Source organism: Platalea leucorodia (assembly GCF_965183815.1).
Source record: "Platalea leucorodia genome assembly, chromosome: 1".
NCBI lineage: Eukaryota > Metazoa > Chordata > Aves > Pelecaniformes > Threskiornithidae > Platalea > Platalea leucorodia.
Genome location: NC_138823.1, coordinates 103,870,713 through 103,890,044, shown reverse-complemented (window position 1 = coordinate 103,890,044; position 19,332 = coordinate 103,870,713). Strand labels below are relative to the sequence as shown.

Below are 19,332 nucleotides of genomic sequence, written 5' to 3'. Positions count from 1 at the left end.
ATCTTCATTGCAATAAGCAGACAGGACCAGAAGAAAAACTGTTTCGCACGCTCAGATCTCTCATTCATATAGTTGACTATTAAGCATTTGGGAATTCCAAAAGGAAATCCACTTTCCCAATGATGCCTGCAACTGCTTACTTCCAACGCATCACTCATTGCATGACTTGAAGACTGATAACACTACTAACAAAACAGCAGTTGATACCCATACTGAGGATTTTTTCCTCTCAGAGCAAAAACTAGATTCAGGCCAGGTTTATTTAAAGAAAAGTCTTCACAAGCCATCATACTACCAGTATTCCCATTTACAAAAGTGCAGATCTACTCCCTTCTCACTGGCAGTCATCGCCTGCTTGGAAATTACACCTCCTCTTCCTGTATAAGCATTCTAGATATCCTTTTTTAAACATGATACGTATTTCACAGAAAGCAAATAATAAATAGTCTGGTTTTTGTACAAGAACTGCACAAAAGACAAGCTATTTTTGTGGCCCTTCACTATTGGCAATTCATTGTTTGATTTCTTAGTTCTCCTCTCATCCCCCTATGTTTGTATTGCTTCATTTGACTCTTACTCTCCCCCCTCCCTTTGACAGCACGTCTGTCTTGCTGTGTTTTACCTTGATTCATCACTAAGTTCCTTCTTTTTAGGCTACCAACTCACACTAAGGACAGTATCAGAATTGCTCATCTTCAAACCCGTGTTCAGTGTATGAACCTGAAATTAGACACCTAAAAGGCCAAAACAACCCCCATGATACAAGCTACAGAGATGTGCATGGGAGTTTACAAATTGGTTTTCAATAGTTGAGGAAAAAAGTCTTTTGATGCCAGCTTAGAAGCCAAAATATCTTCAGGCATTCTCTACTTCGCATCCGAGGTAACGTCACACTCCGGGAATGCAACAGGAGGAGCTGGTATACTCCTCGGCTGAGGTATGATTCAAACTAGCACATGCAAGAGTTTCCTTTTGATTTTAACAGAGCAAAGATTCTTACAAGAAAATAAGAGTTCTAAATTATTCATCGATATTGTTCCTAAAAAGCACATCTATACCTTCTCACACACCAAACAGCATGACTAAATATCAGTTCTGCCCCTGCACATTTAAATATGACCAGAACACCTAATTTTATGATGCTTGCTGGAGATAAAACATACATGAGACCAAGCCCTCTGTCATACCATTCTCTGAAATGATGTTTAACCCAAAGGACGGAGGAAGAACTCCAGAGCACCAGCAAACTTCTGAGTACCGTACAACCAAGCTGGTCAAGTTGCAAGCACAACTGTCAGGATCTTAAGCAGACTTCTCCCAGGAGAAAAACCCAAACAACCCACATACGACTTAATGCTGCAGAAAGAAGGCCTGAACTCTACTAAGGCTTAAGCATACTTAAATATTTTACTCACTTAAATTTTAGCGCATATGCTTTAATTACTAAAAAGGAATACACTGTGGAAGAACAAGCATGGAACTCAAGTAAAATAACTTTTGTGAATTTCAGAACTGGAAACACTCCTTTTACTGCTGAAGTGACAGATTTTCAAGATATAATGGCCAAGATCCAAGACAATTATCAGACAACAGCAAGCTGAATCAAAGTGTGCATGTCTATTTTCAAATGGCTGCATATACCAAATAGGGTTCGGGTTTCTGCTTGTTCTCTTCTCCGGGTCATGAGTGAAACGCGCCTAAAGAACACAGCCACTCCCTACTCCATTTCTGGAGAGAAGAAACAGATTTCCCCCCCTCCCCCAATCTGAAGAATTACAATACATTCTACTGCTGGCAGCATTAACAGCATCTTTCTCCCCAAACTTCTCCAGGACCCACGTGGTGGTGACAAGCAGAGCTCATCAGCTACCTCAACAATAATGTTCCAAGGAAAACTGCCACAAAAGATGCAATATCTTTTTACAGTTTTACAAACTGCCACAACTGTGCACGTGAGCCAGGTACTGGGGAAGAGCTGTTGGGCTGTGAAAGGCACAGGTTTTTTGGGGCTGGCTGTGGAGGAGGTAGATCATTCCCATACCTACCCTGACAGCCAAAGGACTGCAACGGGACAGCAAACTGCCCACGTGGTTTCTTTTAAGTAACAAAATACAATGGTATTTAAGTGAAACTTGAACAAGTAAATAAGGAAACCCACTCTAGGATCTTATTCACATTCTTTCCAGATGTCCTTGTAAATAAGAAACAGAGACATTAGGTGTGCCATTATAGCAAAATTTTATTTTTGTTGCAACAATTGTGAATAGGGACAAACATTTATTAACGGCCTCAGGATGCAGATGATCATAAGCCCATCACTGTTCTCCCAGCACTTCCACATTTTGACTGTTTCTAAAACAAGTCTTTTAACAATATCTGCTTTCAATCAGCAGCGGGGGGTGGGGGTGGGGGTGGGGTGGAAAAATAGGAAAGCTTTCATGAAGTCCAATACGAGCATTTTGCTCTTATTAACAGAGGAAGTCAGTGCCTTTGCTAATTCTAAGGCCTGGTCATCAGTGCCGACTCCAAATATAAGAACTTTGTATCAAGCACAACCACGGCTGCAGTTCCCGGTAGGTTAATTACCCTGGGAAAACCACCACATAAAGTTCTCATATCTATGATTTGATTTGCTACTCCTCAGTTGTAGCAACCAGTTAATTGGATCACTGAAGCAAACCCACTACAAACAAAAAGCAATCCCCTAAAGGTTTTATTATTTTTTAAATCTGGATTTTCAGCATGATCTAACACTTTCAGCAGCAAAGAACGACAGCAGCAAGTGCAGGAGTTACAGGAGGACAGGAGCAAGAACTTCTTGAGCTAGCTTATCACGGAGAACACCTACCTGCAGCCGGGGGGCTCAGCCAGCTGCAGCACATGAGTACAATAGCCCTCAGACAGCTTTGCTGACGAAAACTACAAAGAGCTGTACCTTAAGGGTACCCAGCATAACATGGTAACAGATAGGTTACCTCAGTCATTCAGAACTAGTCTAACTTGAGTGTACGTTAGCCGTGGCCTTCTACTACAGCTTGGCTCCACTTCCAGAGGCAACTGCTCCAATGGTTTGCTGCCAAAGAAAGACAATTGCTTACTTCCCCCCCCCCCCCCACTCTCATGTTTCTTTTAAAAGCCCACCCCCTCCTTTGGCACTTCCAGAAAGGACGATTTCAGTACCTTGGGAGGTAAAAGAACTGACCAGCCCTACCAGGGTTTGCTGCTGGGTTTGGAAAGTCAAAGCAGCTCACAGAGGAGTCCCGCAAGGGTGACTGACGGGAAAAGATCAATAGTGCAAATGTTTTTACAAACAGGGCTAAGATTGGGGGAGGACAGAGGCAGTTTCAACAACTCACATTTTCTCCCTACAGTAACGAGGCCACTTCATTAGCATTTATCTTACATATCTGTTCAAGACTAGCTTGAACATCTCCATGCCATGGAGACATAAGTTTTATTTATTATCTTAACAAAGTCTGTTTCAAGGAACCATGCACTGGCATAGAAAAACACAGAGCCATTTTCCAAATGTGTGAATGGGAAAATAGACCAAAGTTACAAGAGGAAGCTACTACCCTGCACTTGCTTGTATCTCACAGGTATCTGCCAAAAGCCAAGAGATTGATCTGAGGAAAGCCAGCAGTTTGGGATTGTCCTGGTTTTGGATAGGATAGAGTTAATTTTCTTCCTAGTAGCTGGTATAGTGCTGTATTTTGGATTTAGTATGAGAATAATGTTGATAACACACTGATGTTTTAGTTGTTGCTGAGCAGTGCTTACACTAAGTCAAGGACTTTTCACCTTCTCATGCTCTACTGACTGAGAAGGCTGGAGATGCACCAGAAGCTGGGAGGGGGCACAGCCAGGGCAGCTGACCCAAACTGGCCAAAGGGCTATGCCGTACCACATGACGTCACGCTCAGCATATAAAGCTGGGGCAAAGCTGGCCCGGGGGCTGCTGCTCAGGGACTGGGTGGGCATCAGTCAGCAGGTGGTGAGCAACTGCATCATGCATCACTTGCTTTGTATATTCTTTTATCATCATCGCTATTACTATTTTATTTCAATTATTAAACCGTTCTTATCTCAACCCATGAGTTTCCTCACTTTTACTCTTCAGATTCTCTCCCCCATCCCACTGGGGGGAGGGTAGGGTGGGGAGCAGGTGAGCGAGCAGCTGTGTGGTGCTCAGTTGCTGGCTGGGGTTAAACCATGACAGGGATAAAGAAAGATATCAAATACCACAAGAGTGACATACCCCAAATTGTCACTGTGATCACTTAAAGCCACTGCCCCCCCCCCAGGTTCTGCAGCATACTTAAGGGCATGTTATTGGCAAATTGTCAAGGGATAAAAATACCAAATGAACACATCTCAGATCAATGATTATTAATATAGTAATATCAATATATTATATAATTAATAGAATATTAATATAACCATTATTGAATCAACCAACTGATCTACAACAAACACAAGTACACAATCTTTTAGCTGTCATAAGACTAGAAGGTCAGACAGATGAAGCCTGATTCAACTTAAAGCCTGCTTTTACAGTTTAATTTACTTAAATCTGTGAAACAGTGACATTTTTGTTAGCTTATACCAGAACAACATTTTGTGGTATGTGGCTGCAGCATTTAGAACCACTACAAAGAGTCCTCAAGCCCAGTTTACATCAAATCACAGCCTCTGTTACATAGGACTCCAGTTTCATAGCAAGGATTTTTCAAAGCCTTAATCATCTTGAAATCACCATGCAAGAGTAAGCAATTCTTTAGGTATTTCACCATTGGATTTGTTTATTTAACCCTCATCAATATGTGTGAAGAGGCAGAAAGAGTCCTTGAATAACTGATTAAAAATACCAAGGATGGCAAGTATACATGGCCCTTGCGGCTACAGGCAACCCATGGCCTACATCCTCTTCCAGATGTTGCAAGAAACTTGTCTCATCAGCTCTCTACAGAAGCCACTTGACTTACACTCAAGGACAAGCAAGCAGAAAAGGCTGTACTTCAAAATACGTGTGAGCCACAAAGGCCTCACTCAACCAAGTCAACCATTTTGATAAAACCCCCCAAAACCCAAACAAACAAAAAAAAAACCCCAAAACATGCCCTATCCTAGCATGATGCAGACATCAGGGTAAAGACAGATTTGTAATTACAGCAACTATATAACAACAACTGCTGTGAGCAGTAGCTCATAGGAAGCACGGTTCACACTTCAAGGCATCACCTCAACTCTCCAAAGCTAATGGGGAAATCATGGGCCTTGAGATTCCTCCCCCCACCATTAAGCACAAGCTATTCACAATCATGAGTTAAAATGTGTGTGAACTTCAAAACATTTTAGAACAGAAAAGCTGAAAAGTAATTTTCCTTCTACTTTTCAGACAAGATATCTGTTCTGGGCTAGACATAGGTCATGAATACCAGGAGAAACTGAGACCAAGAGTCTTTTGGATTATAAATAAAATTCAGAAACATCTTAAGCATGAAGTAAGTCTATTTCCATGATTTGCAAGCCTTTCTGGAGAAAAGTTTGGCATTACAAGGAAGGAGGTTACACTCTCCCACCTTCCATGCACAGATCTATGGGCAGCTTCTTACACGTTTCAAAAAGCCACTGTTAAAAGTTAACAATGTACAATAAAAAGGTGCAAAAAAAGGCAAACCAGCTCACACTGCCCTTTACATAAAATCTAGTAAATCTTTCAAAGATTTAGAATTTTTTTTAATTTTTTTTAGAACATTTTTAACTAAAATCTTATTATTTGGGAGAATTAAAAACTACTTTTTTTAAAGGTAGAGGTAAGAATATAGTTCTCCATACTTTTACATAAAACCCCCTCAAAATAATGAAGTTCATACAGAATGAATTAAAAAATACAGAGTTAAGAGCTCATGTCTTTCTAACTTGTTCCTTTAGTATTAAGTGATACTTCTAACAATAACAGAAGAAAATAGTCTGTAACATCTCAGTAATTCACTGAAGCAGCAAATGGTTCTGCAGTCCATCCCCCCCATCATTATAGTCAACTTTGGACATTACTGTTTTATGCATTTGCGTTTCTATTGCCACCTCTCTCTGACTGCAGTGTTAGCACTCACACAGCACTTCCCAAATACTTGCAGCACAACTCCGGTTGGGAGTTGAGGAACTGCGTGTAACGGCACAGGGCCAGAAAGATTGGAAAATTACTTTTGTGTTCACACACAGGTTACATTTTCTTAACTGAAGAGATGACTATCACCTGAAGCAGTAACTGTAAAATCAAAGTGAACACATGTCCTTTGACTCCTTGACTACACTTAACATCAGAACTTTACACCAACCACAGAAACATTACTGGAGAAGCCCGATGGGACTTCAAACTGCTGACAGCATCTCTAAGAGGTATTTGCAAATTCTACACACAAACATCACGGCAATAGTCTAATTAATGCCAGTTACAGCTGGAAACATAACGCATATCACAACCAGCTTCCTTCTACCACATAATACATCTTAGGAAAGTAAGAATTATACAGGGTATAAAAGATGTTCTGAAATAGTTAAAATATAGTAGCTTTAAGATGTGTCCAAATTTAAAAACAGTGAACCTGTGGTTTTAATATGAATACCCAGGATTTTCATTGTTACGCTAAAGAAGGTGTTTCATTTTTTTATGATTTCCCCTCTCAGCATTTCATGAATCCACTGCCATCAGCACCCGCTTGTATAAGAATCACAGGGCAAAATCAATAAGTGATACAGGTTTAAAATAAGGAAACTACTTAACTCACAAAAGAAGCTGGCAAGTGAAGAATGAGGCATGGTACAGCTCCTAAGAAAATCTACTTGCAGCTTTCAAAAGAAACATTTTTACAAAGCTTACATTATCCCAGGATCCTTTTTCTAAACTACTAAGTGTAGCTTTTCAGCACATGCACTTCAAGACAAGTGCGTTAGCTCAGTAACATCCATCTGACCGCAGGATCAAAAATCTAAGTCATCCAAGTCTATACATGGCATGTATATACATATATATGATGACCACTGCCAACCTAATTGGCATTTATCCAAAAAGTCGAAGTGGCAGAGTGGCGACTGTACATCCTTCCAATTGACAGAACAATAATGAACCTAAAACTGCCGTTTTCTCAAACCACACTTCAACTTTCACATCAGTTACTAAAGAACAGTAGTCATAGCTGAACCGCTGCAAAGCCAGGTGACAAGAGTCTTGGACTAATCCCATCTCTGACTCCTTTTTGTTCTTTTCAGGTGTATACCTTCTCAAATCCCTCAGCTCTCCTTCACGTAAAGGCACATAATTTCCCCTTATCTCAGACCAACTTACCAGTGCATTCCTCCTACCCCCAAGCCAAGATCACCTGTGACTACCTGAACAGATTTGGTTTGCCTTCTGCACCTGCAGGCCCACATCTAGAGAAACAGCTACAGATGAACACCAAAACAGCCTGGACACCAAAGCAGAGAAAGATGACTAAGAGACAGTTTGACAGACACACAGCTGGCAGCAAAGCTATATACGTGTTTTTTGCTTCTTCCTGCGCGTAAGAAATCTGGGAGGATTGTGTGATCTCTCCCCCTCTGCCTTAGAAAGCTGCATCTATTAACAGAGAACATTACACCTTCTCCAAATGTCTCATCACCTTCTCCATTACAATGAGACACTTAAGCAATCATGGTCCCTTTGTCTGTTACTTCCAAACAATGAATAAGATGGGAAGAGACTCATGGCAGGATGCAGAACCCTCAAGTCTAACAGCTTCCTCCCCTCCCTTTTGGATACTGTGGCAAACTTACCTTGACACTACCTTCCGCATATGTTTTCCTCTGGGACTTGCTGCTAAGCCAAATGAACGCACTTCTATAGGAAAATGTAATAACTGTTAACACCCTTAAAAGCAATTATGAACAAGACCGTCATAAGCTGCAGCTGCACGTTTGGCATCGCACGCTGTTGGGACACCCAACAGCATCACGTGAGACCAGAACCCCAACACACACTCCGAAAGCAGAGCACAACAGTTTAGAAGGCTGTTCAGCACATAAAGGGGAAGTATTATAAATAGCTGTAAAGTTACCTGGAAAGTTAATTAAGTTCCCGTCTTGTTTAGCAATGCCTTCCTCGGCTGGAACTGCTCACCTACCCTCTCTCCTGTGAATGGGGATTCACAGAGTTCACTCCACTAAGCTTGGGCCGAGATCTCGTGCCTTGCACACCAGCTGAATGCTGCCGAGTTTTAGAAGTAATTTTTAAACTAGGAAGCACAATGCAAACAAACGGGCATTATTCAGTTCTACTCTAAATGTCTACATCACTGTCTTATTCTACAGTTTTTCTCAAAACATTTGCAGAAAGGCAATTTTTAAAAAAAAAGATTATTAGTGAACTAGTGGCCTGACAATATCCCATCCTTTCCTTAAAAAGGACATGCTATAAAAAACTGATGTGTTTGTAAGAAGTAATCTACATGGTATACTGTCACCTTTTAAACAGTAATGCACAAAGTAAAAAAAGTCCTTCTGGATCTAGACGGTTCTGATGAGTGATATCTCGTATAATGACTTATGTCATTCAGCATCAGCCTGGTTATCCTAAATCCAAATTATTATCCTAAATAATAGGGTTATCCTAAATCCCATCAGATTACTAAAGAAAAATTCCCTTCCCATTGCACTGGGAAGAGCACAAAACCTTTGCTCTTTATTTCCAAAATAGTTTTTTGTATTGGCTTTTTTTTTCTTTATTTTTTTCAATAGGACCAGTGTTTCAGAAAACATCAGAAAAGATACAGTGTGCTCTCACAAATGGCATATGTATTTCACTCTGGTTAATTCCTTTTCATCAACAGGCTAGTCTGAGGCCAACAGACATAGTTTCTACTGACCAGAAACAACAGTTCATCCTTTCGGACAAGCAGCCCTTCTTCATTAGAAGTAGGGACACAGATTCTGAAGGAAAACACACAGTTGTTGAGCACTGTTGTAACACCCTACAAAATATGGTAAGAGATTCTCACCCAAGTTTCACAGTACACATTACATATGGCAGCACTTTCTTGTCCACACCAAAAAAGCAGGAACCTTTCCATCTTCCAAAGTCTTTTGAAGTCTCTCCTGTTAGTGACAGTATCTATCCTTCCCCTACAGTCCAAGGGTGAAATTTCCAATTCTGTAGGTCTAGGTTCAGCAAAACAAAACCTAGACAAAATGTATAATCAAGATCCTTGAACTGTAACCTGTAATGCAATACTACCTGCTTTCCAGGAAGTCATTTTATGCTCCCCTATATACTTCAAAAGGCAACTGCTGCAAATTCAACTATCCACATGTGCTAGAAGACCTCAGATTAACCTTTAATTAACATCTTTAACTAGAGAAGACAGATATTAATAAGAATATTTAATAAGTGACAACTTGCAATGAATTGTCTATTATCATTCTCAAGAAGAGATCCCAAAATGAAAGGCTTGTAGCTCTTTACTGAACCTTCACGCTAGAAAGTCCCAACTGGAAATATTTTTATATACTTTTGGTAATGTTTAAGAATTTGCAATACCATCACCCCATATTCGTTTTTATTTAGCGGATTCATATGTTCAGTTATCAAATTACCTAAGGGGAGTCTTCCACTGGGTCAGACTGACTTTGAAAATCTGAATGGCTGGGATCCCTACTGGCATCAGCCCTTCAGTTAACACCAGACACACAATCATCAAATCAGAAAGGTCCAGGCAAGCATGCAAGTTGTACTACTAAGAGTTCTCAAAGGAAAAAAAAAAACCTCTTAGGTCAAGATAGAAACTTTTAAGACAATTCAAAGTAGAAGTCTTGTCTGTCTCTTCCTTCTTCAAACTTTCCCAATCCCTTCCAGTTCAAGGGGCTAGGTATTGTACAGCACAAAAATTAAAGGTCTCATTCCAGTCCTCCAGTCAGAATTTTTGTCCATACATTTTCTCTTCAGAAGACTATTTTTTTCCACAATTAAGGAAAATCATGCAGCAGTTTGAGAGAAGAAATAACATGCACCTTTGCCTTCGAAAAAGGTCATAGTTTTCTAAACAACTCCAGTATTGAAGGTCAAAAATACAGTAAAGAAACTAGACTGCAATTAAATAAAAATCCATTACAATTCGGGTAAAAGCAAAATCGGTTTCCAGCACAGACATCTACAAACATACACATTTTTTTAAAGAGAGCTATAACCAGCTTGTAGTTCTACAACAGGATGCATAAAACAGTCCCATGAGCTATCCTTCTCTGGCTGCTGGCCCATGGGATTCTGCATACGCTCACATCCAGCAGCAAAGTCCTTGAGCTCAAGGCGAGCAACTTACAGTAGGAACTCTGAGACCAGAAAATCCCCTGGTCTGGGAGAAACCTTGTAAGGATAAAAGTAACGTGTTACTAAAGACTATCATACAAAATGCCATATGGGACGTATACAACCTCAATAATGTTATTTCCCAGTGTCAACATCATTTTTCCCGCTAGTGACTCCACTGGCATTTACACAACCACTTTGATCTGACCTAAATACAGGCTGCTGCTGAAAGGATAAGTCACCCTCCCTTTCCCTACACTATACTCCTGTCGCAGCAACCGAGCAAAGTGAGGGAATTGATCAGTATGGACCGTTTCACAGGAGGTTGCGTGGGAAGGATGGAAAGGAAAAACAAAAAGAGAGACCAAGCCATCTTTAGCTACGTGATTTCCAACACCAAACTCAAAGCTGGAGGCACACAGGAGTGTGAGCATCCCTTCCAGCCAACTCTCACATCAGCCTGAAGCAATCATGAAACCATGGCCTAAGGAAGCTGTACCCAGAAGAACTGCAGATACAAGGCTGCTACAACCACACCACTTGTAACTTCTCAGCCTGATGCCTTTTTCCAACCAAACCTGACTGAGCAGCTTGATTCTCTTAGATATGGAAGTTCCTACAAATTTTGTGAAAACAGATGGTCACGTAAAGAAAAGAGACTTTGTACTCTACCATTCAGCACTATTAGCTATAGTCTGATCTCCCAACTTGTTAGGTGCCAGAGAACTAGGAAGAGGAAAAAAAAAGAATGCAGTAAGGACGGAAACCGCTCATTTAGAACTCGGATCTTTTTCGATATCAAATTCAACCAAATACAAGACAGATGCATTAAAAAGCAGGCTTCCTTAGTATCACAGCATATGATGGGAAGGGGCAGGAGGGGGAAGATACACAGGAAAAAGGTCAGAAAGATGCATACCAAAACTTACTATAAAAAAAAAAGAATAATCGAATGAATCCAAGGGTAAAAAGGCAATCGGTGAGAGATGTAGTAAGCCGGGATTCTTCAGTGCTATTCAACAATCCTCAGTGCTTGGCAATGAGGTTTTTTTGCAGACTCTAATAAGCCCGTTAAATATTTGACAGGATATTATGAAAACATTTGTGTCTAACTGAAACAGCAAGTTGTTTTTCTTGTAGTTTATTGTAAGTGTCATCACTTCAAAATAAACTGTAATTCATCAGCATTTTATTCCCCTTGAAGACTGTAAGATGAAAGGTATTGGGGTCCAGGGTTAAGTGTCCTCATCTTGGGTGGTAAACTAGGCCCTGAGGCTCTGTGACATTAGATAACCAAAGGAAGATATATTTTTAAAATATATAATCAAGTTTTTGATACAAAAAATGCCAAGTAACAACACATAAAAACCTACAGTTTTAGAGAACAAATTCCCACCTCTTTCCTGCTGTCTTCCCCAAAAAGAGAAAATAGTTTTGCTTCACTAGAATCCAGATAGGTTTAAACAAGATTTTTATTGCAACACTCATATACTTTATGTTCTGTAGAAGAATGCAAGTTTTAGCTATTAAAGCTATGTAGTAAGACACAAAGATACCCAGTTTAAATGTACAGGTAACAAGTATTTTGAAAGACTACTAATGTGAACCAAACAAAAGACTTTCAGTGGTCTATCGCATCAGTAGGGCCTGAAACGGGACAATTGTTTCGTATTAGAAATGCCTATGTCAATATTCACATAAAACAAAATAGTGACTCAAACCAGAATCCTGTAGCAGCTTCAGAACAATTAACCTTGATGGGTAACCGGCATTAATAACACACAGAGCTGTGCAGTAGTTTTTGGAATTTTATTTGTTGCTCCTGCCACCCATAGAAATTATGCTTCATTAGTATCAAAGATCTTACATTAACTGCTTGCTGTCATCCCTGCTAGTTGCAGTCCTAACAGGTCAAACACCTTCCTCTCTTGAGTCCTAGCTTGTCATTTGATGCAAGCCTCCCTCTGCTAGTATAAGCAAAAGCCACCTCCTGCCTGCCTTGGGCTGTCACCCCTGCCCCATACCATCTCCTCCCCTGTCGACAGTTTACACCACTGCCAGTGCCAAAAAGTAGGTAATCAAACTACAAGAAAATTAAGTGCTATATATAGGGAACATTACTTTCAAATACCGAAAGATTTCATCTCATGCCTGATATAAAAGAAAAATAGCCAGAAGTTAGAAATGTATTGTCTTAAGAGGGAGAGACTTGCGCTAAAAGATGCCATTATTTTCAGAAATAACAATGACCAAATTGACACAGAAAAACTTCACCCATCACATTATTTATCCTCAAATAAAAAGGTTTAATCAACTTATCTTTTCATGTTCTAATGAAAAGCAAAAATATTTGGAATAGAAACAGTGTTTCCACAGTGTTTAAGTGCCTGACAAATATTTGCACATATCTTTGGTTTATAGAGAATCTGGGGCTAAACTGACCAAACCCACTTTCTTGAAGGCAGCAAATGGCACCTACCACCCTGGATAGTTTGGATTTTAAGAAAGAACTGTATCTTCTGGAGATGCTGAATAAACTTCAGCTACGTTACCTACCTTAATCACACCTGTATTTTAATACTGCACAACCTTAACACATATTTAAATATTGCTGATAGGTAGTGAGATGTTATTATTTCCATTCCACAAAATAGGAAGCCACAGGTAAGAGATTAAACGCTCACCAAAAATACCTTTTAAGTGACCAAAGAAATGCAGTTATGTCTTCAACTGCTGACCAGCTCTACTACCCTTAGGTCATGCTTCTTCTATCTCTTCACTTGAACTTTTGTTTTACATTCAGCCAGTAAATACCATTACAGCATGCAACAGAGAATGCACGCTGAACAGTCAGAATTCCAGAAGTGTAATGTCTAACAATGGTCAATATTAAGAGCTAACTTTTAGCAATATAAGATACAAATGTTTTAGAAGCCAAGAACAACAGTAATAAAGAACAGTATTTATTTTCTAATTGTCTCAAAGCAAGGACTTGCTAATTATAATCAAGTGAATCAAGACTAGCCAAATCCAATAAAAGCATTGTATAAAAATTGGTGCATTCAAGTTCTAAAGTTTACATTGAGCAAAGTGAAACCTAAAATGCTGCTACATCAGACCCAGCATATTTTAAATCGTTTACATTTACCATTTAAATTTTTTTTTTGTTTTGATTTTCCTCCCAAGTGCTTAGCTAACATAATGAAAAGACAACAAGATAACTTTATCTCCCATTCTACTCAGCACTATCAAGATGAATTACATCACGCATATGGTGTTTTAAAATTTTAGTCTGTATTTCTAAGATGTTTTTAGTCTGACCTAGCATTTATGGTACCTTTGTTCTAAATCAGATATTAAGAGACTGTCCATGTTGCAACAGATGCAACAGCAGAACGCTGATGTGGCACGAAAGGAAAGCCACAGTCTTATCTCAGAAAGAATAATACTCTCTGTAGCAAGAAAAACACAGCTTGTGTCTCTTTTGTAGCACCTTATATTACTGACTGATAAAAAAAGAATGAGATTGTTTTTTTCCTGAACCTTTGTGAGCACCCCCATACACAGATGTCTTGCATATACTGGTGATTTTTCAATCAAGAAAGTTTAGGCCTGGCTGCACCCACCCAAAAAATCAAGAGAACTGCAATAAAAGAAAATAACTTGCTGCCATAAAACAGAGGAAGTAGAGTGTTTCAATGGTTTCCTGTTGAGAAAAAAAATCTGCTTGAAGTACAGGGTAGCAAGCTATTAGTCCAATTTAACGCAGAAATCTGAGAGGCGCTGTCTATTAGCCATTTAAGAATTTAGAAGTCGACCAACATCCAGTCTTATTAAGACAAAGCCATTGTTAAACTATGGAAAAGCTCTCTCATTTAATCCCTTGCTCTTCTGACAGTTCAAATGACACCACCTCATTTATATTTGTGAAACCTTATACATTAAAACATCTACAATATTAAAAGCATTTAGGCTGCCAATATTACATGTATGGTAATCAGTAATTTAAAAATGCCTTGCCGCAGCACTGATTTCCCATTAAAATTCCTCCTATCGAGCAGGAAACGATCCCTTTGCTACCCGAGTTCTGCACCAACCTACAAGTGAACTGCCAAACTAAAAAAACCCAAAGCATTTCCGAGTAGTTTTGCCAGTAAGAGCAGTGGTCAGAGAACCCCGAAGCACGTGAAGGGGGTGCTCAGCTCGCAGCAAAGGACGCGGCTCTGTCACAAGGGACTTGAGCCGGAGCTCCCGCACCTCCCCGGCCGCCTCCTCCCCCCCCACCCCCACCCCCCCCCGGGCAGGGCTGCTTCCCGCGCGTTACCCGGCGCGGAGCCTGGGAGGAAGGGCCGGTCCCTGCCGGCAGTTACACGGCCGGGAGACGCGGACCAGGGCAGGGCCGGGCTTCGCCATCCGCGTCAAGCGCCGCGAAGGGGCAGCCGAGCTTAAGGAGGGGACGGGGCTGCTGCTACGCCCCGCCCGGCCAGCGCTGCCGCCCGCGGGAGCTGAGGAGAAAGCCGCGGCAGGGAGGGGGGGGCGAGCGCCGGTGGCAGGGGCGGCGCGGCCCCAGCGGGGACCCGCTCCCCGCCGCGCCCCGGGGCCGGGCCGGGCGCACGCCGCCGTCCTGCCGGGCGCCCCGCAGGGGAGCGGGGCCCGGCCCGGCCCCCACAGAAGCAGCGCGAAACCCCGCGCCCCGGGCCCGCCTCCCGCGGCGGCTCGCCGCCACCGCCGCCCGGGCCGGCCGCCCCCCGCCGCCGGCCCCGCACTCACCCGGGCGCGATGACCTGTCCGGGCCGCGCACACAGCTCCCGCACCACGCCGGGCCGCTCCGCCTTCAGCTTGCGCTCGGGGCCGGCCCGCTGCGGCCGGGTGCTGGCGCCGCTGGCGGCGGGCGGCGGGGCGGCGGGGCCGGCGGCGGGGCGCGGGGCGGGCGGCAGCGGGGCGCACAGCGCCAGCACCGACCCGATCTGCACCGCCGCCCCCACCGACACCTTCCACTCCAGCAGCCGCAGCGGCCGCGGGCCCGGCGCCCGGATCTCCGTGATCACCCCCGCCGGGCCCTCCCCGCCGGGCCCGCCGCCCCTCTCCGCCGGCCCCTCCATCGTCCTGGCCGGGGCGGGGGGTGTCGCTATGGCAACGCCGCCGCGGGCCCGGCAGTGGGGCCGGAGCCTGGCGCTGGCGCCGCCGCCGGGGGGGTGCGGGGGTGCCCCAACAGTCGCCGTCGGCGCCGACAGGCAGCGAGGTCACGGCCCCTCTGCGCAGGCGCCGGCGCCGGGCCAACGGCCGGCCTTAAAGGCACAGGCGCGGCCAGCGCGCCCCGCCGAGGCGGCGCGGGAGGGGCGGGGCCGAGGGGAGGACGGGGGCGGGGGGAGGGGAGGTGGCCCCGCTCGCGCCGTCCCGCTCCGGCGGAGGGGAAGCGCCGCGCCCCGCCCCCACCCCAAACACGTTTCCGGATCCGCGCGCGCGCCCGCCCCGGCCCCAGCGCGTGGGCCGAGCTGCAGGGGCGCGCGCGCGCGAAAACTACGGCTCCCGGCAGGCGGCGCGCGGGGCGGCCCGACAGCCCCAGCCCGCCCGCGCGCCCGCCCCGCGCCCCCCCGCGCCGCCGCGTGCTGCGCGCTGCGCGCTGGGCCCTGTAGTTTCTCCCCCGCCGGCCGCGGGCGGGAAACGTGGCGGCGCGGGCGGGGCGGGGCGGGGCGGGGTGGCGGCGGCGGCGCCGCTCCCTGAGGCCCGGCCCCCGCGGCGGCTCCGCGCCGCTCTCCGCTCGCCCCTCCCCGGGCTCGGGGTCGGGGTCGCGGTCGCCTCCCCCGGGCGGAGGCGGCGGTGCGGTGGGCGGGTGGGGAGGAGGGGGAGCGGGCGGCGGGCGGCAGCCGCGGGCTCAGCGGCGGGCAAGCGCGAGCGCGTGCTGCCCGCCCCGGCGCAGGCAGCCCCCGGGGGGCGCCTCCCCGCTCTTCGCCGCGGGCCGGCGGCGCTGACCGGCGCTGGGCGCGGGCTGTGCGGGGGGCGCGCAGGCCTCTCCGTCACAGAGGGCCGCGGCCGCGCTCCCGCCCGCCCCCCAGAGCGCCGTTACCTCTCCTCGTGCCCAGCCGCGTGCAGCGTGCCCGGGAGGCACGCGGCGCTGCCGGCGTCCCCCCGCACTCGTGTAGCCGGCGCGCCACAGCTTTGCTCCTCGTTGGCCCTCCAGCGCTAACGTGCCCGGAGCTAGGAGGTCCGGGCAGCAGGCGCGGGCGGCCCCAGGAGGGCTCCTGCCCAGGGAGCGCTGGGCTGACGGGGCAGCGGCCAGGATTTCGGCAGGGAGAAGCCAATGTGGACGGGAGAGCCTGGCAGCGCACCGTCTGCCGGCGGTCTCTAGGCAGCAGGTTCTCCTGACGTTTTTCCTCCTAGCATGTCGGTAGAGATACCTTAACGCAGGGGCAGTGTGGACCGGTTGGGAATTTGGCCTGCAAGACATTGCTGTGAACTTCGCGACAAGACTGGGTTGTGAGGCGGCCACCATCGCCAGCAACCAGAGACGGGGAACTTCCTGAATGAAAGTTGCCGTGCATCTTTTATCAGCTCCTGGTGCGCAGGCAGAATGACACGTTGCATGATCGCATATGTTTTCTAGATCCCTTTCTTGTACGATGAGCTGAAGGGAGCTGCTTTTTGGGAAGCCTCAAGGTTACACGATAAAGGAGGCTGTTGACGGTATAGTCCTCCACCCATTTGCTATAGAAGGTGGAAGGTCCGTTACGAAAGGGACTAAGGAACTGTGAGAGGAATAGTTCAGTTTCATGGTGAAGGCATTTGGACGCTGCTTAGGAGAATGGTATTTACTCATTCTCTTTCTGCTCCAGAGTTCTTGTCCAAGGCAAGTGTCTTCAGCCACAGTTTCTTAAGAAAGTGTTTGTGTACGTACTCTGGCCTGGAGTATGTGACTAGGGGGTAATACCACCTTGCCCTTATTGGAGGGATTTACTTACAAGAAATTTTGTTATTATAGCAATTAACAGGGTTTGAACAGTGGGAAATAAGTAGAGGATAAGGCCACACACTGAACACTGGATTTAACACTGAATACTGAACGTTAGCTATGTGAGCCCCAGCTGTTCTTTGTATTTTGACTAGCAGCCTTGCTTCTTACGTTCCCTAGTGTGTATTATTCTTAATAATATTCTTTTAATGTTGTCGTGTGCATGTAGTAAAGCTACATCATAAAAGGTGAGTAGTTTCCTTTTTCCATATTATTCCTTCCTCTACAAGGCTGCACGGTTCTCACTGGGGAGACTGGTAGTATCTCTCTACTACATAGGTTGCTCTGTTTGCTGTTTCTTAATCTGAAATAAAAATAATCAGCACTGAAGAAACACGTACACGTCCTTTTGCAGATGAAAACTGAAGTGTACACCACCAGTGACCACTGACGAGGCCACCGTGGAGCTCCACCGGGAAGGGCTGACTTGCAGCATTTCTCCTCAGCTCTCATCTGACCAGTGTTCTTAGCTTGCACCCAGGCTTCTTTCTGTTGGGGGGTGGACAGATAATGTTCTGCTCAGGGGCAGCAGGCTGAGGCCTGCCTCAAGAGTGCAAAGGTGAAGAGAGAGCCTCAAAAAGCAGGAGAATTCGTGAGGGATTTCCCTGTTGTTAAAACTCTTATAAGATTCCAAGTCTAGCAAAACTGTGTTCCATCAAGAGTGGTAATCATGATAGTCAAGGAAAGATTGAAACAGTAGCTGTGGTGGGAAGGGACCTCTGGAAATTGTCTTGTCCCAACTCCCCAGCTCAAAGCAGGGCAACTAGCTGGTTGCTCAGGGCCGTGTCCAGTTGGGTTTTGAGTATCTCCAGGGATGAAGACTGCACAGCCTCTCTGAGCAACCTGTGCCAGTGTTCAACCAACCTTACTGTGCAAAAAGCTTTTTCTTGCGTTTAAGTGGAATTTCCTCTGTTTCAGTTTGTGCCCGTTGCCTCTTGTCCTTTCCCAGGGTACCCCTGACTAGAGTCTGGCTCCATCTTCTTTATCAACCCTCCCCCACCCCCATCGGGTGTTTATACACATTGGCAAAATCCCTCTGGAGCCTTCTTTTCTCCAGGCTGAATAGTCCCAGCTCTCTCAGCCTCTTCTCATACGAGAGATGCTCCAAGCCCTTTAATAATGTTTGTGGCCCCTTTCTGCGCTTGCTGCAGTACGTCCGTGCTTCTCTCGTCCTGGACCCAGCACCCCCCATGCGGCGTCACTGGTGCTGAGTGCAGGGGAAGGAGCACCTCCCTCAAACCCAGTGACGGTGCTCTTCCCAATGCAGCGTGGCGTGCTGTTGCCTGCTTTGCTGCAAGGGTTACGTTTGCTGATTCGCGGTGAGCTTGGTGTCCACCAGGGTCCCCAGGGCCGTTACTGCAGAGCTCCTTTCCATGCACTGCCCCAGGGGCGTTTCCGTCTCTTGAACTCCATGAGGTTCCTCTCTGCCCATTTCTCCGGGCTCTCAAAATCCCTCTGGGTGGCAGCACAACCATTTAGCCTGTCACCCGCTCCTCCCAGCTTTGTATCACCTGCAAACTTGCTGAATGTGCACTCCTGCCCCATCGCCGAGGTCGTTAATGAAGATGTTAAACAGTATTGGCCCCAATATTGACCCCTGGGCAAACCACTAGTGAGTGGATAACTAGTGACAGTGACTAGTGACTCCTAGCATAACATGAAGCGCCAGGCACCAGCTTCATACTCGTGCAATGTCTTTTATTTCCATCCTGCCATAGGGAATACCCTCTTTAAGGAAATCAGAAAAGACTGCCTATTTTCTCCACATTCCCTGAGTGTAATCTTGCCCTGTGTTTGAAGATTAGCTCAGTTAAACAAACTGTATTTGTTGGTACTGAATGTCCCCGTATCGTATGTGGAGATGATAGCCTTGGCAGCAGAGCAGAACCATGTCATAAAAATGATGTGGCTTTGTTTGCCCTACAAATATCCCAAACCAATGGTTACTCTGTTTTCCTTTTGCCTGCTAATCTCCCTCACC

At 45.5% G+C, this 19,332-nt stretch overlaps 1 protein-coding gene across 5 annotated transcripts in view; it reads right to left on the bottom strand.

Moving 5' to 3' along the window:
* The window catches only part of CTDP1 (CTD phosphatase subunit 1), a 121,483-nt gene extending 105,959 nt beyond the window's left edge, over positions 1-15,524 (bottom strand). For all 5 annotated transcript variants that reach the window (XM_082322832.1, XM_082322833.1, XM_082322834.1 and 2 more), the window contains exon 1: positions 15,113-15,524. In XM_082322832.1, coding sequence (XP_082178958.1) covers positions 15,113-15,444 — 332 coding nt within the window. In that variant the 5' untranslated portion in view covers positions 15,445-15,524. The remainder of the gene's footprint in view (positions 1-15,112) is intronic.
* Between the last annotated feature and the right edge of the window lie 3,808 nt (positions 15,525-19,332).